Raw genomic sequence first — 20,891 nt, 5'->3', positions numbered from 1 at the left:
TAAATCTGTGAAGACATTGTCTATCTTGTTAAATTTGTAATATGAAGATATAATTATATATTCAACAAATATTTATGTTTTTGAGATGGAGTTTCACTCTTGTCACCCAGGCTGGAATGCAATGGTGCGATCTCTGCTCACTGCAACCTCCACCTCCCGGGTTCAAGTGATTCTCCTGCCTCAGCCTTCCTAGTAGCTTGGATTACAGGCATGTGCCACCACACCCGGCTAATTTTTGTATTTTTAGTAGAGAGGGGGTTTCACCAGGCTGGTCTTGAACTCCTGACCTCAGGTGATCTGCCCGCCTGGGCCTCCCAAAGTGCTGGGATTGCAGGCGTGAGCCACCACACCCGGCAACAAAATATTTATTAAGTATTACATGGTATAGGTATAATATATAATATATAGGTGCTAGATATGAAATCTCAGGAAAAACGTTCCTGCTTATTTTTATTTCACAAAATGTTTTCCTTTTTACTTTTGCTGTCAGGAAACAGTGCTCTGTTCAGAACTCAGTTACAGCAGCTATCTTTAACCTACATTTCTGATAAAATATCAGTTCTCCTCCCCACTACATAGGGGAGATGGTACTGTGTACGTACCTTTGTATACATATATTAATATTTTGGAGTAAACTATTTCAAATATTTTAGAGTAGTGAAGTGTGAGTAAAATAAAACATTAATTCTATCTAAAGATAGATTTTTCAAACTGATTGCTTTCCATACATTTTCTCTTGACATGTTACCCATGAAAACTCTTGGAGCAGATAATCCTGTTAGTACTGTCCTGTTTATTCTCTGTGCTGCCCCATTCCTGATTTCAGTCTTGTGCAAACAGATGGATGTAATTAGGTATTTACTGTAAAAGAGAAAACACATTAGTAAAAGAAGACAGGACTAATTCAACATTGGCAGCTTTCTAAAAAGACTTTCAAATTAAAATAGAGTTTTGTCTACATGGTATGGGGTGATTTTAGGTGAGGAAACAGTTTGAATGATCCACTTGAGTTCCTTAAAGCTTTATGAATTTATGTTAATAGTGCTATGTACGTACCTGACTTCTTGTATCTAAAAAGAAAATAACTGTGAACACAATATTACCAATTTTGCTTTTATTTTAACTAAAATTTACCAGAAAAGAGAGAAAATTGCACATTAATTTTCACAGCTGGTTTATTCATTATTCAATTAACATTTATTGAGTGTACAAGTGCCAGATGGATGTTTAGATGCTGACCCTGCAAAAATAGGAGGCATAGTCCCTGTGCTTAAGTGGCTTATTTGCTAATGGAGAGACATATAAATAGATTATTGTTTATTGGAAGGGCACCTTACTCAAGATTTGGGAATGAGGGATATCGTTCAAGGGAGACATCTAGGAGGAGGTATATAATCACACAGATACTGTGCTGAATTTCCTGGGAGTTAGCCAGATGAAATGGCATTCAGGTAGAGGGACCATTATGTGTAAAGGCACGAAGACAAGAGAAAAGGTTGTGCCGATGGAAAAGGCCGATGTTTAGTATGACTGGAGCTCAGGATAATAGGGCAAGGAGAGGAGAGTCAGTCATGGTTGGAGAAGAAACAAGCCTAATTATGAAGGGCCTCATATGAAGTTTAGATTTCTCCTGAAATTGATGGAAAGCCATTGAAGTGTTTTAATTGGGAGAATCATGGGATCCACTTTGTGTTTTAGAAAGGCAATTTTAGCAGTGTTTTGGAGAGTAGATAGGAGGGGGTTAAATCAGGATCAGGAGAGTGGGTGCTCATTTTTGCTATAGCAGTCATGTTGGATAAGACATATTAAAGAGGTAACATCTGCAGGACTCGGTGACTCAGGAGTAGGGGTTGGGGCAGGTAAGGTGAGAGATTACTTCAAGATGACTCCTGGACTTCTGGTTGCTTGGACACATTAGCATCATTCATCTGTAGAGAAAGGATGCACAGAGCAGAGAGAAATTGTGATTTTACTCTTCAGTGGTTGAAGCGTGTCTGGGATATCCATGCTTCAGTGACTATGGTGATGTACAGTGCTAGAGCTCAGGAGAGAGATAGCTGGAAAGAAAGATTTGGATATGTGGAACTAACATGTTCATTTGAAAAGTATAGTAAAAGCCCATTTTATATTTCCTCATGTAATTGTAAATATGTTAAGTTCCAGTCGTTTTATCTAGAGTATAATGCAAATCCAACTTTGCATAGCTTTCATGTTCTAAATCTCACTCAGTTGAGAATCTCACAGACAGATAGTGATGGCTGGGACCTAATCAAGAGACAGCTGGCCAGGCGCGGTGGCTCACGCCTGTAATCCCAGCATTTTGGGAGGCCAAGGTGAGTGGATCACCTGAGGTTAGGAGTTCGAGACCAGCCTGGCCACCGTGGTAAAACCCCATCTCTACTAAAAATACAAAAATTAGCCAGATGTGTTTGGCGCGTATAATCCCAGCTACTCGGGAGGCTGAGGCTCCTGGGAGGCGGAGGTTGTAGTGAGTTGAGATCGTGCCACTGCACTCCAGCCTGGGTGACAGAGTAAGACTCCATCTCGAAAAAAAAGAAAAGAGTCAGACAGTTGCACTGAAAAAATGAATTAAATTTTGGTTTCATACAGTACCAATGGAAGACAGTTATGATTAATGCTAATGGTAGAAATAATATGAATTCAACAGACTATACCCTTTGGTATACGTTCCAAACCTGGCTTATAGGCCAGTTTTTCTTGGCAAATGGGCTGTAATAGACAGCAGGGAGGAGAAACGGGAGAGCATAGACTCGAGCCATGAAGAGCATCTACCTCACTGGATTGTAATGTGGGTTACATGGGTTACAATTTGTAAATTTCTTAGAGAGGTACCTGGTACATGGGAAATGCTATATAAGTGTTTGCTAAATAAGTGAATGAATTTATGATGTGCTGGTCCCCATCCCATCTTCCTCTCAGCCTTTCCCACTCAAAATGATATATCAGGTATGGTAGTCCTTTCCTCACAAACAACTGAATCAACACTGAATCACCAAACAAAACTTGGAAGATACTATAGCTAATGAGAATAAATTTCAAAGGAGAAAATAGATTATTCTTGCTCATAATAGTTTCTTGAATTATTTACTATTACAATTGAATTCTATGTAAAAAGGCCATACTTTTTGTGATTCACTCTGACACTTTAAATAAATTACAGGACTTTTTGTGTGTTATAAGGGATAATGCCCTAAATCACAATTGACTTTATATCTGAAGAAGTATTTCAAGAAAACAAGGCAAATAGATATGTGATACCAAAATCTGTGATTTCTTAATCAAATGCAGGAACAATGGCCAGAGGTAGATAATCAATAAAGGCTGGAAGAAACCAAATCAAGGCCTGAAAATTCTTATTCTAAAAACAGGCAGGGGAGGAACACAAATAATTTTAAGTAAAAAATGACCAGCGAAGGAAATGAGATCATGTTATACAATTCATCAGTGTTGTGAAACTTGGTTCAGTAAAAATTGTCATATAAATATCATAATTTGTTATAGAAATATTTAAAAATGTGTTAGAGTAAGGTTGGTAAGTATAATTAGACTTACACTGTAACAGGAGAATATGTAATGGTTGTAGTAGTAAAACCAAAGTGGATGATGGTTTCTAGGTCCATTACCACAAGTGTTGGGCTAGCTGTATATTGAGAACAAATTACAAATTACCTATGCTAGGTCACTTGAAGAATAGAAAAGAAGTTTAAAACATAAGCTCTGGCCTAGAGAGGTTTATTATTTTACTCGGGATATAAGACATTTATTCACACAAACTGGAGAACCATATAACATGCTGTGTCAAGGATGGCTGCTGTGCTGTGCTTTGCACAACTTCAGGGGTGCCATTTATATCAATCTATGTGAATGGCATTCCTTGGATTTGTGCAGTGCACATCCTGCACAGCTATACATGGTGGACCTGGAATTATTCAAAGTTTTCATTTTTATTAATTTCCCTGAGAGTAAGTGGGGCAAACAGTAAAGCTCCCCAGTGACTTTCCATTCCCCTTAAAATAAAATCAGAAAATCTTAGTTGGGCCTACAGCCAAATTTGATCTGACCCCAAGTAAACTTCCTAGCTGCCTCACTCCTCCCATTTTATGTTTCAAGCCAGTATGAATTTATTGAGGCTTCTTCAACAGTGGGCAACAACCGTACATCCTTTGACCAAAGCAGAAACTTGGAAATACCACTGATTCCTTTCCAATAATCAGTTTGTCTTCTGAATATCACCTTAGACCTTTCACTTTCACCTTTCCTTTTGCCATTACCATTCTCCAGGCTATCTTCATATCTGGCTCGGTAGCTATGATAGTTTCCTAAGTGGTCTTCCCTGCCTCTCATCTTGTCCCTTGTCATCCTTTTTCCCCACTGTAATCAGAGTGATCCTTCTTTACAAACTGTGATTTTGATCCTGTTACTGCACTGACATCAATGTTCAGATAAAGTTCAAAATACTTAAAATAGTTTATTGGATACTTCAGGACTTTTGTCTCTATTTATCTCTTAGCCTTCTTTCTCCAGCTTCCTGTCTCCCTTCTCGCACTATAGTCACACTGCATTCTCAGTTTTGTCAACATATCAAACTGTTTTTGCTCTTTGTTTATATAGTTCCTTCTGGGTGCGATACTCTTCGATCCTTCCTCTCTCCATCCCCTCCAAGTTTTTCAGCAGGGAGGTAAAGTCTGCCTGAGAGCCTTCAGATCTCATCTTCAGTGTCATTACCCCTGTGTTGCTTTCCCATGGGGAATTATTTCTTAAGTTATTTACTATTACAGTTGAATTCTATGTAAAAAGGTCATACTTTTTGTGATTCATTCTGACACTTTAAATAAATTACAGGACTTTTTGTGTATTATAAGGGATAACACCCTAAATCACAATTGACTTTATGTCTGAAGAAGTATTTCAAGAAAACAAGGCAAATAGATATGTGATACCAAAATCTGTGATTTCTTAATCAAATGCAGGAACAATGGCCAGAGGTATATAATCAATAAAGGCTGGAAGAAACCAAATCAACCAGTTCAAGAATTCCTCAGGGGCCATTGAACTTTTAATAGTTTTTCATTACAATGGATGGTATTAATTAATGAGTCATTCACTAATAATAAAATTATGTTGATGAAAACATAGTAAATTTAGGGAACTGATTTCTTTAGCATTTTTATTTATCAAGCACTTGATGGTGTTTATTTTGTTCTAATCTTCCTAGCACCTTAGAAATTTTTTTTTTTGAGACGGAGTCTTGCTCTGTCACCCAGGCGGGAGTGCAGTGGCTGGATCTCAGCTCTCTGTGTGTTTTGCCTCCCGGGTTCATGCCATTCTCCTGCCTCAGCCTCCAGAGTAGCTGGGACTACAGGCGCCCGCCACCTCGCCCGGCTAGTTTTTTGTATTTTTTAGTAGAGATGGGGTTTCACTGTGTTAGCCAGGATGGTCTCGATCTCCTGACCTCGTGATCCACCCGTCTCGGCCTCCCAAAGTGCTGGGATTACAGGCTTGAGCCACTGCGCCCGGCCTAGAAATTTTATCTAATTCTTACAATAACTGTGTGAGTAGTCCTAGAATTTGAGGGAACTGAGGCACAGAGATGTTAAGTAGTCTTGCCAAGGTCCCTCAGCTAAGAAGTGGCAGAGTCCAGATTTAAACCTAATTAGTTTTCCTCTAGATTAATGCTTTTAACCACCTTACTCTGTTGTCTCTCAACATGGGCAGTCATGTAAGCTTCCTTCTGTTTGTAAAGCATGAAGTTTCTATTATATTCTTTCTTATTGGACCTCAGAAAGAATGCCTGAGTCAGATGGTAATATTGACAGTGAAAGGTGAATCCTTTACTGTGTAATTGGTTAATTTTGTGCAAAAATCACTTGTTGTAAAACTTGAATGAACTGTAGTAGCAGTTTCATAGTAAGTGGTTGCATAGAATGTAGCTTTAGATTAAAATGAAGCATATTATTGGAATTTGAATTTTTAAAGCTTTGTAAAATTTATAGTAACAAATATCTAACATATTTTATAACTTTATGATTGGTTTTTTTTGAGATGGAGTCTCATTCACTCTGTCACCCAGGTTGGAGTGCAGTGGCACTGTCTCTGCCCACTGCAACCTCCACCTCCCCGGTTCAAGTGATTCTCCTGCCTCAGCCTCCCGAAGTGCTGGGATTAAAGGTATGAGCCACAGCACCCAGCTGGGTATGGAGTTTCTGTTAGGGATAATGAAAAAGTTCTGGACATGGATAGTGGTGGTGGTTGCACAACACTGTAAATGTACTCAATGCCACTTAATTGTACACTTAAAATGGTTTAATTGATAAATTTTGTTATGTATATTTTGCCACGATAAAAAAAATTAACAAAGCAGGTTAGAGGTAACCAGGGCAACAAGATAACTTTACTATGACATAAGTGGACTGAAGGCCCAGTTTGCAGATACTGTTTGTTTTATTTTTCATTTAACTTTTATTTTGAGTTCAGGGGTACATGTGCAGATTTGTTACATAGGTAAACTTGTTGGGGGCAATACTTGTTTTTAAAGGAACAAAGTTGCAATGTTAAATGTCTTTGTAAAACAGCAGACTGAGTTAATATGTATATAAATTATATGCTTGAAATATAAGAATGAATGAGGTGTTTTTTGTCATTGGAAAAACTTGACATTTTCTTCCTGATGATTTCTATATGTCACTGGTATGCAAAATAAAATAATTTGGCCTGCATTGTGTTATAACAAATTAAATGAAAAAGTTGTGATTGTTTTGAGGGTATTTTATAATCTCCTTCACTAGACTATTGGTTTCTTGACAGTAGGTGTCAAGAAACCTTAAGTCATATATTATTCCTATTGCTTGCTGCATGGTTAGCCCTGATATCTTTTTTGAATGAATGACTGTGGACAGGATCAGTGTGACTATTTGTTTGTTTGTTTGTTTTTGAGTGGCTTCTTGTTTTTGTTGTTTTCATAACTGGATTGCAATGTGGGAATTAAAAGCAGTGTTTTCAGGCCAGGTATGGTGGCTCACACCTGTAATCCCAATACTTTGGGAGTCCAGGAGTTCAAGACCAGCCAGGGCAACATGGCAAAACCATGTCTCAAACAAAACAAAACAAAGCAAAACAAAACAAAAACAAAAGTAGTGTTTTCAGTATAGCACTAGAATAAGAAAAATAGACAAGAACTCAAAGCTATAAATTATGTATATAGGAGCATTGTAAAGATTTATCTTTAAGTTAAATTTCAAAAATATTTTCACATACTTTCATCAGTTTTCATAGAGCAGACAATTGTTTTTATAGATAATTGAGTTTAATATGTGAATTGTTATTTTTAGTATTGAATATAATATTACACAGTATATGTTGAGTCCTTCAGCTGAACCCCAGTGATGTCATTTGCTCCATACTAGAGGCCTTGTTTATCAGATATTGTGGCAACTATTCAGACTACTTTAATTTGTGAACTGTAAATTTCCATGCATTCACTCACCATGGATTTCTGGCTACCTAATGGACAGGCAGGTAAGAAAAATTTCTTTTTATATTCCTTCCTTCCTTCCTTCCTTCCTTCCTTCCTTCCTTCCTTCCATTGTCACCATTTTTTTTTGCAGTGTCCTTGAATATTTATCTGTATTTTAAGAGGAACTTGTAGTTAGAATAACAAAGTCTCCATGTTTAATATGTGTAAGAGGTAAAAACATGTCTCTTTAGAGGAAGAGAAGCATATGGGGACTGATAATTATGAAACACTAAGAGGCAATTTAAGGACTAGAAATTTGGGATACTATTTTTGAGAATTTATTTTCTTCTCCAATAAAAATGACCTTATTGAAGGTCATTTGTTGAATAAGGTTATTCCAACAGATATTTCAAATGGACACTTTAGCTTTTATTTACATAAATTTGTAGATTTAAAAATTTTTCAGAATTCTCACTGTGCTACTGTCTAAACTAAACAATATAGGAAAATTATAATAGAGCAGAAACATTTCACATATAAGCCTAACTTTGACATTGGATATAGAAATAGAAGGAAGAGAATTATAAGTCATTTTATTGGCCTTATATTAATATTTAATGAGCCAGATGCAATATAAACATGGAGAAAATATATAATAAAGAGAATTCCAGCCAGGTGTGGGGGCTCAGGCCTGTAATCCCAGCACTTTGGGAGGCCAAGGTGGGTAAATCACTTGAGCTCAGGAGTTTTGAGACCAGCTTGGCCAACATGGGGAAGCCCCGTCTCTACTAAAAATACAAAAATTGGCTGGGCATGGTGGTGCATCCCTGTAATCTCAGCTACTTAAAAGGCTGAGGCAGAAGAATCACTGGAACCTGGGAGGCAGAGATTGCAGTGGGCCAAGATGGTACCAGCCTGGGTGACAGAGTAAGTGAGACTCCATCTCAAAAGAAAAAACAAATACTCCCTTGGGTATATGGAATAGTTAATACCTTTTTGAGAGGGCAAAATATTTTACTTCCTAATTATAAACTAAAATGTTTTAAAATTGGGAGATTTGTGGTAGATTAAATACTATAACAAACACTTATAATTAAGTATTAGAATGCCAGGTAAATTAATTCATTCTTAAATCCTTAATATGTGTTCACAGTTCTTTAGATTTAATTCAAAATATAATTCAATATGAAAAATTTCAAAAGATGATAAACCACTGCCTTTACATAAACATATCAAGTGGGCAAATATATATATATATCCCCAAAAACAAAATAAAAAGCCCAGAATAATCAGGAAAAAATAACATGAAACTTAATTGTGATTCTTTAAAGCTATTCTAAGCATACTTTTTTTTTTTTACCTCATTCATGCATTTATTATGAAACTTTAAATATATGTTAACAAATTTAGATTTTCTTTTTTAGAGTATTGACTTATTTTAATTATAATAGTGCATATTTGTTATAAAAAATATGAAGTAAGGCCAGGCATAGTGGCTCATGCCTGTAATTCCAGCACTGTGGGAGGCCAAGATGGGAGGTTCTCTTGAGCCCAGGAGTTTGGGACCAACCTGGGCAACATAGTGAGACCTCCATCTCTACAAAAAATAAAAAAAATTAGCCAGGTATGGTGCACTCAGTTATTTGTAAGGCTGAGTGGGAGGACTGCTTGAACCTGAGAGGTTGAGGCTGCAGTGAGCCATGATTGCACCACTGCACTACAGCCTAGGCAACAGAGCAAAGCTATGATTCAAAGAAAAACAAAAAACCAAAAAACAAAAAATGAAAACGTGTAATGCTCGATGATAATGACAACACAATGTCAGGCCAAACCCTGTGCCCAATTCAAAAATGGTCACAGGGCTTGGCCTGACATTTCTTCAAAGAAGATGTACAAATGGCCAATGAGCAGATAAGATGCTCAACATTGTCAGTGCTATGGAAATGCAAATCAAAATCACAGTGAGACACTACCTCATCCACATTCGGATGGTTGTTATTTATTTTTTTGAGATGGAGCCTAGCTCTGTCACCCAGGCTGGAGTGCAGTGGCACGATCTCCGCTTACTGCAAGCTCCACCTCCTGGGTTCACGCCATTCTCCTGCCTCAGCCTCTCGAGTAGCTGGGACTGCAGGCGCCCGCCACCATGCCCGGCTAATTATTTTTGTATTTTTAGTAGAGACGGAGTTTCACTGTGTTAGCCAGTATGGTCTCGATCTCCTGACCTCGTGATCCGCCCGCCTCGGCCTCCCAAAGTGCTGGGATTACAGGCGTGAGCCACCGCGCCCAGTCCGCTGTTATTTTTTTTTTTAAATGGAAAATTACAAGTGCTGGTGAGGATGTAGAGAAATTGGAACCTTGGTACTTTACTGATGGGAATGTAAAGTGGCTGAGCTGCTGTGGAAAACAGTTTGGCAGTTAGTGGTGGTGGTCACACATTGTGGGTGTACTTAACTCCACTGAACTGTAAACTTAAAAATGGTTAAAATGGTAATTTTTGTTTTATTTGTATTTTACCCAGTAAAAAACCAACAACAACAATGAATCAAGTAATAAAGCAAACTACAAAGAGATGGACAATTGTTTTAAATCCACCTTTCCTGAAATAACCTATGTTATAACATTGAGTAGTCATGCTAATACCTTGTTCTGTGCTGTAAACTTTTGTTTTGAGATATTTCAGAAATTATCTCTAGCAAACAGTATAGATAATAATATATAAGCAACACCCATGAACACTGGATTTGTTGAACATGAGCTATGACCCAAGTGTGGGCAGGGGGCTCTGTGTGCTTGCAGTGCTAACCAGCCTTCGTGGTATTCACACCTGCAAAGGTGATAGAAGATGATCTAACCTAGTCAACTTAGGCACAAAACTAATGACTAAGTAAAATTGGAAACTAGGAAAATCCATAGGTCACATCATTAAATGTGTCTGTGATAAGCATCACTGCTCTCTGCTTACGTTATTTGCTAGTACTCTTTTATTTTAGTCTAATCCTAAGTGTTACTATAATGGCTTCTCAGCCTTTGGCTAAGATCAAGTGTTTAGATGTTACTGTAAAAGTTTTCTTTTTGTTCTATTTCAAATGTTTCTGCATATAATACTATAAAAGAATACTGGTAATATTTGCTTTTGTGTATAACTGGGATACGTTTTTAAAGAAAAGATTTAATGATATCTAATTGACTAGACTGGTGTAAATTAAAGTGTAGAAAGTCAAGGGGTACTTTGTTATAGTTTGAATTCTGTCATTACCTTTCTTGTAATCTTAGACTAAAACAGCATCATTAAAACAGAAATAGCAGTTTACTCTTTTGCAGATTTTACAGTAAGGCAAAGTTAATAGAGCTGGAATATCCAGTATAATGACCACAATACAAATACTATTGGTATCTCTCTTCCCACCTCCTCAGTTTTCAATATGTGTTATTTAACAATTATCAATGAAAAATGTATGAAGTATATAACCTTGCTTCACCATTCATTAGTTGTGTGACAACCTTTCTTAGCTTCCATTTTCTCATCTGTAAAATAGACATAATAGTAGGGCCTGCTTCATAGTTTTGTTATAAAAGTTAAATGAATTATTATAGAAAAAAGTCCTTAGAACAGTGCTTATATATAATAAGTGCTTGATAAATATAAGCTACTTTTACTTTGTTGCTGTTGTGGTGATGATGATGATATACCTACTATGCATTCAACCCTTGGATGAATATGATGAGCACTAGTAATATGCTTCCTCATCTCCAAGACATTTATTTGGAGGTAATATGCAGGTGAGGCCTTGAAATGAGCCTTGAAAGATAAGATTTGCAAAGTCTGGGGGGAGCCCTATCTTTTTTGTGCTAGACATCATAGCATAGTCTACAACCTTTCTCTGCATGCCTCATGATAACCCTATCAGGTAATATAGACAGGACTTGCTGAATCAGGGATTGTTACCTAAATCCAAAGTCTTTCTTATTTCCATGCTGTACTGCATGTTTAATAATTATAGCTTGTATTATTCTGTGTCTTGGCCAGTTAGGTACTTCTAAATTTCCATTAGTTTTTAGTGAATAGTTTTGTTTTTACTAATTTTTTCCCTTTATTTTTACTGTCTGCATATATGCTGAATTGTATTTTTGCTTTTTAATTTTAATTTTTCTGATTTCTATTCTTTCATAATTTAACTCAGGTGTAATATCTTTGCTGAGAACTCTTCTTCTGGATGTGGTCCCAACAATTCAACAGACTGCTGCTTTGGCTCTTGGGAGACTGGCCAGTTATAATGATGACCTAGCAGAAGCTGTTGTGAAGTGTGACATTCTTCCACAGCTTGTTTATTCATTGGCGGAACAGAACGTAAGAATTTTAAAAAACTAGTTATATGTTTTTTGTTTTAGATCTTTAAAAATGTGACAGTTTGGATACAGTTGCAAGCCTGTAGTCATCAGAATTATTAGGGGGTTAACAAAATCTCCAATTCTCTGAGCTGCATGTAATCGTATTTTTAGGGTATTTTGCTTTGGTGCCAATAACCACCATTTATCTATTATTGATAATATAAAGAGAAAACAGATTTTTTAGGGGGGAATTATACATAAAGCAGTATTTCTATATATGGTAGTTTTAAACAATGCTATCGGATCTGTCTTAGGGAAGTATGTAGACCCTAGGCAAATAGTTGATCTCAGCAATCCTTATATGCTGGTGAAACCAAGTTAAGGGAAATAGTGAGAGACAGCCTTGAGGCAAGGGCTAGAGAAGCAACCAAAGAGAGGAAGAGAATAAGTATGTGTAATGGAAGGTTTGAGAAATCTTTTTTTACCAAGTTATAGGCATGTCAACTCTGTTAAGCACTACCTAAAAGTGCCCCATTTTTCCCCCTCCTATCTGGTACCACTTTCTATTTCTATACAGTGCCAGCTATTTGGTTTCCACAGTAGTTAAGGACCACTTGTAGGTAGGTTTTGGACTGTTCATTCTATTCTGTTAGTTTATCATAACCTAGGGATAGAGCTTTCTTGACATATCTTTGGGATTAAATTCGTATTTGTGTAACAAAAAGACAAGCCAATTGAAAAATAGGCAAAGGAATTAAATAGACATTTCTCCGAAGAATATGTACAAACTAATGCTCCACAGCATTAGTCATTAAGAAATGCAAATCAAAACCACAATGAGGTATCACTTCATACCTTCTAGGGTGGCCATAATAAAAAATAAAAAGAAAATAACAAGTGTTGGTGAAGATATGGAGAAATTGGAACTTTCATACATTGCTGGTAGGAATGTAAAATGGGGGCAACCACTGTGAAAACACTTTGGCAGGTCCACAGTCAGTGAAACATTTTTACCACGTGGCTCAGCAATTCTATTCCTAGTTATATATCCAAAAGAATTGAAAACAGATGCTTCAGTAAAGCCTGCACACAAATGTTCATAGCAGCAGCATCCACAATAGCCAAAAGGTGAAAGCAACCTAAATCGATCAACAGATGAATGGGTAAACAAAATGTTGTGTATCCATATGATGGATTATTAGTCACAAAAGGAATAAAGTACTGATAAATGCTATACCACGGATGACCCATAAAAACATTATGCTAAGTGCAAGAAGCCAGACACAAAAGGCCACAGATTGTATGGTTCCATTTATATGAACTATCCAGAATATGCAAATCCATAGAGACAGAAGCAGATTAGTGGTTGCCAGGGGCTGGAAGGAGAAGGGAATGGGAAGTGACTGCTTTATTTGTAAGAAGTTTCTTGTCGGGGTGATGATAATAGTCTAGAACTAGACAGTGGTGATGGTTGCACAACATTGTGAATGCACTAAATGCCACTAACTTGTATACTTTAAAATGGTTAAAATGGTAAATTTTATGTTATGTGTATTTTGCCAGAATAAAAATAAATCCTAATGGTGCAGAAATTTGCCTTATGTTTATAGATCAGAGAGTCACTTAACTAATGCCTGTTATAGCTCTACAAGGAGTCACAGAAATTTTATTTTTCTTGTGGGTATTCCTTCTATCATCAAATACTGTTGGACTTTCTTCCTCTTGGACTCTTGGCTCTTTCTTTTGAGAGCAGAGTCTGTATTCTGGTATCCCACGTAGAAGATTTTCAGTAGAAGTTTTCTAAGTTGAATGAATGTTAATTAGTTGTAGAGAGACAAAACACTAGAGCAGAAAAGTGAGGAGGCAGTGAAAACACGAAGCCTTTGCACCAGCTTCTGTCTCCCTCACCTTCCAGCCTTTAAGTCATTTCTCACAGGAGATTTAATCTCTTCTTTATGAGGTACAAAGTCCTGTGGTTTTGCTTTTTTTTTTTTTTTTTTGGCCTTTCTTTTGATGAGGAATGGAAGAGAAGAGTGTTAGGAATTTGGGGGAAGTGAAAATTAGGAGAAAGAGGGAATGAGATCAGAAAGTGTGAGTTATAGGCACTGTAATTAATAGTGACTATTGATACCCATAAATGGTCTGTAAATTTGATAATTCTGCACTATAAAAAGTCAAATTAGCTAAAGTAAAGTAATGAAAATAAATGTATCACCATTTTTTCTCCCACATTTGTAAGAAAATAATCTATGGAAACCTACTTCAAAGCTCTACAGTAATATTTAGAGTAAATTAGTAGAAATTTGGTTACTTATATAATTTAAGAAACTAAAGAAAATATGTCAAATCAAAAACATCAGTACTAACATAGCATGTTTCTTATATTAGCAACATATACTGATTTTTAAGGTATACTATGTTTAAGATATACTCGATGTATTTTTTTCTCCTGTAATTTTCATTGTGTCAATATTATAGTCTAAGTGAATAGAATGCTTTCAAAACAGGTGCTGTAGTCAACTAGTCACTTTTTAGTAGTCACTGTGAAGAAATAGAAACTTAGAATGTAAAATAGGGGATTAAGTGGGTTTTATTAATAACAGAAAGAGGAGACCATTACTGTGTCATTATGCTAAGCATAAAACCATAGTGAGTGTCACAGCCACATATTTCCTATATATTTAATTTTTTTAGCGATGTGAAGAGAAACATGTTAGTCTTGTGTTTTAGTTTTATTTACTCATTCCTTAGTCAGACACAATGTATCTATAGGAAATATAAATATGAAGCAGTATTTAAAATTTACAAAATGGTAAGTAATTTGTTTTTATCTTAAAAAAAAAAGTATTTCTAGAGAAAATAACTTATATCCCATTGTTTGGCTGATTTATTTGCCAGGAAAAGTTTTAAAATATGTCATTAATGTTTTGCCTTTATGTTTATTTGATGATTGTAAGCACATTTTGGGACATGGTTGTTACTTCAGAATAATTGCGGACACCAGAAAGATTAGTTGAGGTCATGAAAGGCCTACCATGCTTAAAGACTGAGGGCAAGTAAAGGAAATGAATTGGTCAGTTGACAGTGAGCTTAGTTGCACATGCTAACAATCTAAGAGTTCCCAAGGGTCAAACAATACATTTTGGTGTAATGCAGATACATAAAATCTCATTATTTTATGAATTTGTGGAAAGTATGTTTATAATTTTATACAATTTCCAAATGCATGCTTCAGGATAAAACATTTGAAATACAATGTTAAACATACCTTGTTTTCAGTTTAGTTACTGAACAGAAGCAATGAGGGCACATCAAATAATCAAAATTATTTTCAGGATGTTTTTCATCTTTTATATTCAAAAGCTGTTGAGCTTTATTTACATTAATGTTATTTTTTATGTTAGTTTTGGTCTATTTTAGATTTTGGTTTTCTAAGTACTCAATTCATTTTGAGTTTTGTCTATTTGACCCTTGTAGCGCTTCTACAAGAAAGCAGCTGCCTTTGTGTTACGAGCGGTTGGTAAACATTCTCCCCAGCTAGCTCAGGCAATAGTTGATTGTGGAGCACTGGATTCACTGGTCATATGCTTGGAAGATTTTGACCCTGGAGTCAAGGAGGCTGCAGCCTGGGCACTTAGATATATTGCAAGACATAATGCAGGTAATTTAAAATATGCACAAGCATATTTTAAAATAGGATTATTACAATTCAGATTTATTAGGTAAATCCAGTTTTGCTTAGTAAAACATAGATGGGGTTTTAATGATGTTTCTGTATGTGATGAGAAGTACATTTTGAATGATGGCCAAGTTGTTTGGATCATATATTCACAAACAAACAGAAAAACCCTATATATTTCAGTCTTTATCTTACAGAAGGGAAATTTGAAGAGGTGGAGAAAAGGAGAGAGGGGTGGCAGGGGATGGGAGAGTGGGCTTGAGTCTCAAAGGCCTTGGTAAATTGGTTCAGTTATTAGGTTGGTGCAAAAGTGTTTTTGCCATTAATGGCAAAATCCCCAATTACTTTTCCACCAACCTAATAAAAAATTATTTTAGTTAGTCACCCTCTTGGGGTCATTTGGTCTTCCTGCCCATTCATGATAGGGAGTTCCAAACCAACCAGGAGACGTATCACGAGTGAGTGATGTTGAGGAGATATGGACATAACTTTCTGGAAAATATTGGTATTCAACTCATACTGGGCAGGAAGAAGAGAAGGAGCATGTTCTCCTATAAACTGACAGCTCAGTGGGGTCATCAAGAAGGGACCTGGGCCTCTTGTGAGAGGATTGTGTCGATGCACCCAATTGGTAAAAAGTACATGAGGAACATAATTTTCCCCATCACTTTACAGAAGTTGCTTATGAACAAATAACGTAAGACGAAAATACAGTTTTAAAATAAACATATGTAAAAATGATCAACTTTGCTAGTAATCAACAAATTGTATATAAAAACATCAATTAAGATCTTTTTAACCTGTTATATGAGTGGGGGGTGGTGGCAGAAGCGTAAAGCAGCAATATAGCCAGGTGATTAAGAGCACCGTGGCATCAGACAGGGTCTGAGTTTAGTTTAGATACTACCATTTAGTTGCTGTGTGACCTTGGACATGGCTTATAAACTTTCTGAGCCTTAGCTTCCTCATCTGCGGAAGAGGATGACTAATAGTGGTTACATTGGAGATTTGTTGTGAGGATGATGATGTGATACATGTAAAGCACTTAGATCAGTGCTTGGCATATGGAAATACTCAGTACATGTAACATATTAGTATTAATACTGAAGGTTAGAGTGGACAATATGACATGTGTGCACATTGGTGGAGGAACTACAAATTGTATAAACTGGTGGAGAGCAGTTTGACAAAACTATTAAAGTTGTGAAATAGATCATGGCTACCCTAAAGAAGCCTGCTTTGAGAATTCATCCTAAGGAAAGAATTCCACAGGGTGGAAAAGCTATATTCATGAAAATGTTATTATAGCATGATTTGTAAACACCTCAAATATTTGACAGAAATTTAGTGGATAAATTATGGAACTTAATGAAATCTCAGGCAACAAATTTAAAAGGTAATTATGAACCTACATGGTAACATGGAAAAGTGATTATAATGTTAAAAAAGATATAAAATTGTGTATTACAATTATAATAATGTAAAAATAAGTTTTTATGTGGATGTAATTACAAAAAAATCGTGTTTGTTTTCCTAAGGTGGTAAAATTAAGGAATTTTTTTCTTCATGTTCCAGATTTTCAGTGTGTGTCTATGTCTAAAATATTAGCTGCTGTGTATTGAGTAATTAGTATATGCCTGGCTCTGTGCTGTGTGCTTCAGACTCATTATCTCATTTTGATTGCAGTTACCCTTGGGTAGGTATTACTCTCCCTGTTAAATGGAGAAATAAAGTGGACTTTAGAAAGGATATCCAAAATTATATTAATGATGGAACTGGAATTTGAGTCTGTCTGACTCCAAAGCCTATGTTAACTACTATACCATACAGCTTCACTAAATACTTCCTGAAACAGTATTGAAGAAAAACTTCAAAACAGAAACAGGAAGAGGCTCTCCTATGGTTATATTTAATTTGGTTCTTAAAATGGTGACATGATTACAGACAAAATAGAAATAAAACAGTATAAAGGCAAGTTGAAAAAGACAACTGTTGTCATGCTTAGAATTATTCAGAATTAAATTACAAATTATTATTTTCTTAAATCTAGATTTTGATTTTCCAAATATGTTTACCTTAAGACTATTGTTTAGTACATGTTGATTGTGAAAACTACAGCAGGGTTTTAAATCAAAAACTAGTTATCATGGGAAACTACAAGAGTATATTTAGTAAGTTTTTTTTTATGCCAGAGGGACACATTAAAGATTGTAACATGAGCGTTGGAAAAGAGCTTTGAGGGACAACTGTATAGATACTCTCTGAAGCAGGTGCCCCATAGATAACATTTCCACCCCTTCATTTTGTTGAGTCTGGGGCAAAATGATTATAGTTCATAAACAGGATCTGTCTTAGGGGTCCCATTCCAAATTCTTGCTATATTCTGGCTCCCACATGGAATTTCCACTGTAATTTCAATATTTCACAGTAGTTAGGGGCCTGGGACCCAGAAGCTCCCAGAAGACATTATTGCATAGATTTCTCAGAAGGAAAGGGAATTGTTACCTAGTAAATAATAAAAGTCATCACTCACATCCATATCAATGAAAATGGAGGATTTACCTCCAAATAACCTGATTTTTTTTTTTTTTTTTGAGACAGAGTCTTGCTCTGTCACCCAGGCTGGAGTGCAGTGGTGCGATCTCAGCTTACTGCAACCTCCGTCTCCCAGGTGCAAGGGATTCTCCTGCTTCAGCTTCCTGAGTAGCTGGGATTACAGGGGCGCCCCACCATGCCCGGCTAATTTTTGTATTTTTAGTAGAGACGGGGTTTCACCATGTTGGTCAGGCTGGTCTCGAACTCCTGACCTCATAATCTGCCTGCCTTGGCCTCCTAAAGTGCTGGATTACAGGCATGAGCCACCATGTCTGGCTTTTGTTTTGTTTGTTTTTTGAAAATAACCTAATTTCTTTATGATTTCCTAAAAGCAAAATATATTGAGATTAATGAATATTAGTGGAAAACCGTTTGTTAGACAGTTTAAGAAATATAAACCTTAAATTGAGATGCAAAAGAAGTAATGTGTACCTTTAAAGGCAATAGAAGGAAAAAGTTCTGTGTATAGGAAACACAATTAAAATAATTATAGAGAGAAGTCAATGGGCATTACCTGACTTTTCCTTATTTGAAAAATACAACTTCTAAAACTTATTTCTATGTATAGATTTTGAAGCATTTTACAGATAAACAAAGGGAACTTCGGGCTGACAACCAGAATGGTGGGTTTTTTTTTTTCCAACTGTGTACAAATCATATCATTACATTTTATGATTGAATCACCAGTTATTGAATACACATGGCAATGTTTACCTCTGACTTTGCAGATAAATAAGCGATTTCTTTCTAGTTTTTCCTGCTCCTTAGTGACAGCTGAGGTAAAATTCTTCTCAGATTGGCTTTCTCTTTTCTTACTTTTTGTAACCCTTTCCCACTCTGCAGAATTCTTCTTTTGTTTCCTCATTCACACAACTTTTTTTAGTCTATTGTTATAATTCTTCTCTTTTATTATTAGCTATTGTTGTTAATCTCTTACCATGCCCACTTTATAAATTAAACTTTAAAAAGTTTGTATAAGTGTAAGGGGCACAAGTGCAGTTTTGTAAATAGATATATTGTATAGTTATTCTATTAACATATTTATTTATTCAACCAATATGAAATCTGTCACTGTTTCCAAGCAATAGTCTTGCTTTTGGAAAGGGTGCCTCGAGAGCCTGTGCCAGCTGGAAGCGTGATAGGCAAGGAAGGAGGGATGGTGGGATTCCCCAGCCACTGGGCTTCCTCAGCTGATGGCTCATCTGCTGGAGGTGGGTGAGGGAATCTGCTGCAGGAGGTCCCAGGCCTTCCTCCCCTGGTCCCCAGCAGCCTCCCTCAGGCATTGTGACTGAAGTCCTGCGGCTCTGTGGAGAGTGCTTCCAATGAATGGCCTTCTGTGGAGACAGGGGCCACAATGAGAGCACTTGGGACTGAGGTGAGAGCAGCAGCCTGGCTGCAAGTGTGCGGAAGTGTTTTGTGTGAATGGTCTTCCACATTTGGGCTCAAAAATGATTTTTAAATGTTTATTTTGGGAGCGTTAGCTAAAAAAAAAAAAAAAAAAAGGTGTTTCTTTTTGGTAAACTTTGGCTTATCTCAAGCCTGGCAAAGAGGAATACATTTGATTAGACATTCTACAACTTTTAAATTATTGATATGATTGTCATGTAGATGATGAGACTGAAGTAGAGAGGTTAAAGGATTTATTCTGGTCACACAGCAGTTTATGCTGGAACTGCTTGGCAACTGCTCAGCACTTTCAGAGATTCTTGCATTTTACACTGTGAGGGAGGAAAGTGTACAAGATCTCATCATTCTTTTTTGGCTCCTTGTAATATCTGAAAGTCTTGCCAGATACCTCTGTTTCTAATCTCTGTTGGCTGCTTTCCACCTGGTTGACTCTTCCTTCTCTTGTGGACCTGATTTCTGTCCAGCTCTGTGGCAGTTGAGAGATGAACTTGCTGCGCCAGAGATGAGCAGTGTTTGCAGGGGCTGGCTGATGTGGACATGACGGAAACATTGAGTCGATTGTATCCTCTTTACTAGATAGATAATGTAAGCAAGGTCTCAAGATGAGCTGGCAGCCCGATTGTTTTCTATCTTATATCAAATGATTAAATGATAAAATGAAAAGTTTAAAATTCAGAATTTTTGTGAATATTCTTCTCATGCCACCCATGTACAAATATCAATAGCTTAAATGTGCGGAACAGGCTTAGGAAGCAGTAATTAATTAAAAAATCTCACCTACTTATTTACGGTGAGAACACAAAATCTAGTCTTAGCAATTTTCAAAGTAATTAACTTTTAAAAAACCCAAATATTCGTGACAAATATCAGAGATAACAGCTAAGGACTTTGGTTTTTCTTAGAGGGAGAATGGATGGGGAGAAGGGACTAGAGCCTGGTAATTAAAAATTGTTTTAAAGGCCTGCAGACAGCCGTCTTTACTGACGCCTATAGATTTCGGTTGGTTCCAGTAACATATTTTGCTGCTTTATCTTTCTTTTTATATCTTTTTTTTCTATTGTGGGGGTTGAGGAACACAAACATAGAGGCAAATGAGGTATGTGGGATAACATATATTATATATTTCATTTATTTTTATCCTAACACTTATTTTCACAAATATATTTGTATTTTTTTAGGTGCTAGTGAAAAAGGTATAAAGTGAAAATAAATATCCCTCTATGTTCTTTGGGCATAGAGAACAAATGTGCTAAACAAAAGAACATTTTAATTAATTATAACCTTGTTTTACTTGGTAGTTACCTAATTGGTTGGTTATTTTTAGGGTTCAGTTTGTGTGGTGCTGGTAAAAAAGTTGTGATTCTTTTGTATTTTTGTTTCTTGTAATTTTTTTTTTTTTTTTTT

The 20,891-nt window shown here is 36.3% G+C and overlaps 1 protein-coding gene across 4 annotated transcripts in view; it reads left to right on the top strand.

Annotated features, from left to right (window-relative positions):
- The window catches only part of SPAG6 (sperm associated antigen 6), a 65,662-nt gene that overhangs the window by 6,670 nt on the left and 38,101 nt on the right, over positions 1 to 20,891 (top strand). For 3 of the 4 annotated variants that reach the window (XM_011991329.1, XM_011991326.1, XM_011991328.1), the window contains 2 exons: positions 11,659 to 11,825; positions 15,284 to 15,467. In XM_011991329.1, coding sequence (XP_011846719.1) covers positions 11,659 to 11,825; positions 15,284 to 15,467 — 351 coding nt within the window. Of the gene's footprint in view, positions 1 to 6,063; positions 6,190 to 7,424; positions 7,537 to 11,658; positions 11,826 to 15,283; positions 15,468 to 20,891 lie in introns of all 4 variants that reach the window. The other variant, XM_011991327.1, reaches the window with a different exon arrangement.

This window comes from Mandrillus leucophaeus, unplaced genomic scaffold, assembly GCF_000951045.1.
Source record: "Mandrillus leucophaeus isolate KB7577 unplaced genomic scaffold, Mleu.le_1.0 Scaffold394, whole genome shotgun sequence".
NCBI lineage: Eukaryota > Metazoa > Chordata > Mammalia > Primates > Cercopithecidae > Mandrillus > Mandrillus leucophaeus.
This window is presented reverse-complemented; position numbering and strand designations above follow the sequence as displayed.